General features: G+C 48.2%; 1 protein-coding gene across 1 annotated transcript in view; it reads left to right on the top strand.

Annotated features, from left to right (window-relative positions):
• LOC104388316 (nuclear cap-binding protein subunit 2) overlaps window positions 1-2,880 on the top strand; it is a 5,430-nt gene extending 2,550 nt beyond the window's left edge. The window contains exons 3-5 of the mRNA XM_009997177.1: window positions 160-341; window positions 1,126-1,264; window positions 2,143-2,880. Coding sequence (XP_009995479.1) covers window positions 160-341; window positions 1,126-1,264; window positions 2,143-2,241 — 420 coding nt within the window. The 3' untranslated portion in view covers window positions 2,242-2,880. The remainder of the gene's footprint in view (window positions 1-159; window positions 342-1,125; window positions 1,265-2,142) is intronic.
• Window positions 2,881-5,460: the final 2,580 nt, after the last annotated feature.

A 5,460-nucleotide genomic window follows, 5' to 3' on the forward strand; every position in this document is an offset into this window, starting at 1 on the left:
GGGTTGAGCAGCGCCTGAGGGGAAGGGCAGTTCCCGGGACGAGGCCCCGAGAGGAGCCGGCGGGGGGGAGGGCCTTGCATCTGCGGGGAGGCGGGAGGTGGCCGCTGGGGCCGGGCGGCAGGGGCGCTCACCCTGCTGCGTGTTCCCCTCTGCCCTCAGGGGAGCAGGCAGCTGCAGGAAAAGTCCCTGAAAATCTCCTCTACGCTGTATGTTGGCAACCTGTCCTTCTACACCACCGAGGAGCAGATCCAGGAGCTCTTCTCCAAGTGTGGAGACGTCAAGAGGATTGTTATGGGGCTGGACAAGATAAAGAAAACCCCCTGTGGCTTCTGCTTTGTCGAGTATCCTTTCTTGTCCTGTCTTATCTTTCTTGCCTGCTGCTGTCAACCCATGTGTGGTTGACACCTTTAGTTCCTCTCTGCACAGCAAGCTTAGCAGTACTGCTGTGGAATAACTGAAAAGGAGTGATACTCAAGTGCTTTCTACCAGGCACTTCCAGCCTTATTACGTCCCCAACACCACCTAAATTGAGAGGGTGTGCAGCGCAGGTTAAAAATGCTGTGGTGCTTTCTGGAGGTGGCAGAAAACTCCTTTAATTTCTTTGATGATTTTAGAGCCCAAATAAGAACGGGTAAAATCATCAGTCTGAGCTCTTGCGTGACCACTTTCTCACCTTAAGTTCAGACTAGAATGAAGTAGCAGAGTAAGCCCTGGCAGCATTCCCAAGCACAGGGCACACGCTTGTACAAGTTGTACCATGAACTGTCTTTGTAAAGCTCTCCTGTGTGGGCTGCTCCTTTTGTTCAGATTCAGTCAAGACTCAAGTAGTATGAAAAGGCATAGCACAGAGTTCTTGCCCTTAGCAAGGCTTTAACATGTTCCTTTCATCTCCTTGTGGAATAAGTGATCCAAAGCTGTTTCTTGTCTATGCAGGTACTGACATTAAAGTTCAGGATCCTTTCGGCACAGGAGCTGCTTTTAGCTTGGATTTGTATCAGTGTAGATTTTAATCCCGTGGAGCAGAGCAGGAAGGGGAAACATGCCTTTTTCTGCTTCTTAATCTCCTTTTTGTTTGCCTGTGCACACCAACCCAGCAGGGTTAGCTCTCCTTACAGCTTGCTGCAGGTACTACACCAGAGCAGACGCCGAGCACGCCATGCGGTTCATTAACGGCACGCGGCTGGATGACCGGATCATCCGGACTGACTGGGATGCAGGGTTTAAGGAGGGGAGACAATATGGAAGAGGGAAAACTGGAGGCCAGGTAAAAGCAATACCAGTGCATACCTTGGATTTGATGGCCCTAAGACTCTCCTGCTTGGCTAGTTTTGTCCCATGCAGAACAATGTGTAGGTGGAAAGACCTAAGGCTCCAGTGTCCGACTACTCTTTCATTAAAGAAATTCTTCCTCATATATAGTCTAAACCTCCCCTGGTGTAACTTCAGGCTGTTTCCCCTAGTCTTATCACTACTTACTTTACAGAAGAGGCCAACCCCCAACTCCCTGAAACCTCCTTTCAAGCAGTTGTAGAAAGCAACTAGGTCTCCCTTCAGCCTCCTCCAAATTAAACAATCCCAGTTCCCTCAGCCTGTCATCATAGGACTCGTTCTCCAGCCCCTTGACCAACTTCCTTGCCCTTCTCTGAACTTGCTGAAGCAACTCAATATTTCTCTTGTAGTGAGGGGCCCAGAACTGCTAATCCAAGCTAGTACTCTTTAAAAGATGCAGATTTTAATGGAGGGGGACAGCACAGCTTCTTGGCCAATCTCATAACGCAGCAGTTTGCCCCAGTGCAAAGGTGAGGTTCTTTTGCAAATTTCCAGGGTGGACTGGAGAAAATGTTCTGAAGGCCAAGCCTAGTAATTCAGAAAGCTAAACTAAGAAGCGGAATGAAAATATTTTTAGGTCTTCTTTGCTTCTGCCTAAAAAGACCTGAGCCATGAGTTGTATCCTCCTTTGTTATTTTCACCACCATGACCACCTTTTGGGTGGTTTAGTCAAAAAGATTTTTGTCAAGTAGAAGTTCTTCTAATCTGAGCTTAGCTCCCCACCACCTGAGCAAGGAGGAGATGATAATTTTGAAGTCTACGTGGAGACGGGCAGTGCAGGATGCTAACGTCTGTGTTCCTGCTGTGTCCCAGGTGCGAGATGAGTACCGGACAGACTACGACGTGGGAAGAGGTGGCTTTGGCAAGATCATTCAGATGCAGAAGGCAAATCATCAGCCTGCAATCTATTAATTGCCTCGTGGGTCCTAGCTCATAGAGGGCTCTGTCCTTCCAGAGCTAGCCCTGTTCTTGCATTTTGGATTGGGGTAGGGAGTGAGATCCAAGTTCCAGCAGAAGTGACCCTCCTTAGACTGTGGATATACATGTATTCATTCCCCCTTCCTTCTGGGCTAGAGAAGAAGTTCTGTGCTGATACAGGGCAACAAAGGGGAAAAAAATGGACGTCTCTGCAGGATTCTGGGTAAGAAGAAGTGCAGCATGTCACACACAGCTTGTGCTCTGACATTCTTCAGAGGGCTCCCTCCAGCTGTGGTTGCTCTCAAATGGACCTTCTTAAAAGCTTAGCACCACTGGAGCCCTCCAAGTGCCTGGGCACCTTGTGGGGATGCACAAGAGATTCAGGTTTTTAATTTACAACCTCACCTGCTCACAAAGCAGTATCACTGTTTGGATGAGAGAAGTGGAACAAGGTCTTATCATCCACTTGGAGGTGCTTGTCTGCACATCTAGCCCTTGGGTTGGTCAGGGCCTTCAGAGCATTTTTCTTCATGATGCCCCCAGTGCTGCCTGGCTTTTCAGATCCTCACTGTTCAGTGTGATTTTGTTAAAAGTGTCTTAAAATTTTTGTAATAAACAGTTGTATTTGGTCTGGCTGAGATGGAGTTAATTTTCCCCCTACAGCCCTCACAGTGCTGTGCTTTGGTAGCTGGAAAGGTGCTGATGACACCCCAGTGTTGTGGCCACTGCTGAGCTGGGCTCCCACAGCCTCAAGGCTGTTTCTCCAACATTCCCCTGCCCTTACCAGGAGGCTGGGAGTGGGCAAGATCTTGGGAAGGGATGTAACCAGGGCAGCTGATCCAAACTAACCAAAGGGAGATTCTCAGCAATAAAAGCAAAGACAAAAGGGGGAGGGGGGAAAGGGGACACATGACACATGGATATTCGTTACTATGACACTTGTTTTCCTGAGAAACCATTACACTTACTGAAGCCCTACTTCAGGGAGGTGGCTAGACATCATCTGCTGATGGGAAATAGAGAGCAAATCATCTATTTTCCTTTGTTTCCATTTGGGGCCTTTATCTTGGCCCATGATGTTTTTTATATCTTATGTTCTTCCCCTCCATGTCTAACTGAGGAGTGATAGAGCAGTTTGGTGGGCACCTGGCATCCAGACAAGGTCAACCCATCACAGTCCTTTTTTGCACCCAACATGGGAGATGGGACTGCTGAGATAGTAGCAGTTTTGTAGATGGCATGCTCTAGCTATGGTAGTTAAGTAGCAAGCTCCTGTGGGTCACAGAGTTTGTTGGCTGCACTGCTTGTCTCTATTTTAGTGAGCTTGGGAACATGTTTGTACCAGCAATGTCAATGTGTTTTGCCCCGGCACTGATGGCCTTGCTGTGCTGGGGGAGCTGTCTTGTGGAGAGGATGTGAGAATACATAGAATCACAGAATAGTTTGGGTTGGAAGTGACCTTAAAGATCATCTAGTTCCAACCCACCTGCATGGGCAGGGTCACTTCCCACTAGATTAGGATAATCTGAACACAGAGAGTTCACAACTTCTCTGGACACAACCTCTTCCAGTGCCTCACCACCCTCCCCAGAAGGTCCCTGTGGATATGATCAACAAGATAATAACTATGTCTCCACCAGGTCGATGGGCCCACAAAACATTGGGCCATCTAGGGAGAGATGGAACATACAGATGAGCTTGTGATCAAGGCATGGACCTGACCATGGAGACTGTCCTGGTTTGAGCCAGGATAAAGCCAATTTTTCTTTTTACTGATTTTTTTCCTTCAGTAAGCTTTCTTGTAACTAGCAACAGTGTGTTCTGCTAGGCTGATAAGACAGTGGAATGTTTTTCTAACTACTGAGGCTTCAAGGCTGCACCTGCACTCTGCCGGCTCAGACACTATGGGGAGATCTGTGACCCCCCCGTAGGAGGCTGAGTTAGATGGACAGCAAAATTGGCCAAAGATATTCCATTCCATATATCTACGTAAGCTCAGAGGAAGGTCAGAGATCACAGAAGACAACTTCCTTCCTCCTTCTTCTTCTCCCCTTCTCTTCGGTCCATGGCCGGCGTCCAGGGAGGACTCTGTTCATCCATCACCGTCGACCCTTAGGCTCGAGATCTCCTGACCCCCATAACTCTCTGCTTTCTCCAGCAGCAGCTCCAGGATTCCTCGGGACTCTTCCCAGTTCAGGGAAGTGCTGTAGGAGTTGCTGGGGTGGGGGGAGGTGAGAGGCTTTTGCCCATACCTGAATATATCTGTATATAATTGTATATATTTTCTTGTATCATTCATTAGTGTTTTAATTAAAGCTGTGTAGTTTAGTTTTCAATCCAGCCAAGTCTCTCTCTTTTTCTCTCTCTCCTTCCCTACCTGGGTGGGAGGGGGACGGGATTGAGAGCATTGTTGTCGGACCTGAGTCAAACAGTGACAGAGACTCACACAGGTCACTCATGAATGTTAAACATGCTGCAATCAAGCAAGCCACGTGAGTAATGTCTCTGTGGAATAGAAGGTGGTGGTTGGGTTTTTGGTATGGTGAGACCTGGCAAATTGACTATATTGGACCACTGCCATGAACATGCCAAGGCAAGTGCTACTTAATAGCCGTGGTGGAAGCAAGTACTGGTTGGCAAGAAAGTACCCTGTAAACCATGGCACTGCCTGAAACACCATCATAGGCCTTGAGAGGCAAATTTTGTGGCAATGTGGTACCTCAGGAAGAATTGAATTAGACAATGGGACTGATTTCCAAAGTGATCTCATAAACTACTGGGCCAAGAAACACAGCACTGAGTGGGTGTATCACATTCCCTACCACCCACAAGCCTCCGGAAAGATTGAGAGATAAAATGGACTGTTAAAGACTATGTTGAGAGTGTTGGGCAATGGGGCAGGGAAGCACTGGGATAAAAATTTAGCAGAAGCCAACTTGGCTGGTTAACAGCAGAGGGATCTGCTAACTGTCCTGGTCCTGCCCAAAAAAACCCCTACACACTGTGGGAGGAGATACAGCCCCTCTAGTGCTCACGTGGAAGTGGCTGGTGAAGGCAGAGTGGTTTGGTCCTCCCTTGGGAAAAGGCTGTTTTTCTTCAAGGGCCTGGGTGTTCTTGTTGGGTAGGACCCAGTGTGTGCCTCAAGAAGATTTGACCTAGGGGGAAAAATACTCTGTGAAATGAGTTGTCTCTTGTAGGAAGTGATGCAGCAGG

Source organism: Chaetura pelagica, unplaced genomic scaffold, assembly GCF_000747805.2.
Source record: "Chaetura pelagica isolate M959 unplaced genomic scaffold, ChaPel_1.0 scaffold344, whole genome shotgun sequence".
NCBI classification, from domain to species: Eukaryota; Metazoa; Chordata; class Aves; order Apodiformes; family Apodidae; genus Chaetura; species Chaetura pelagica.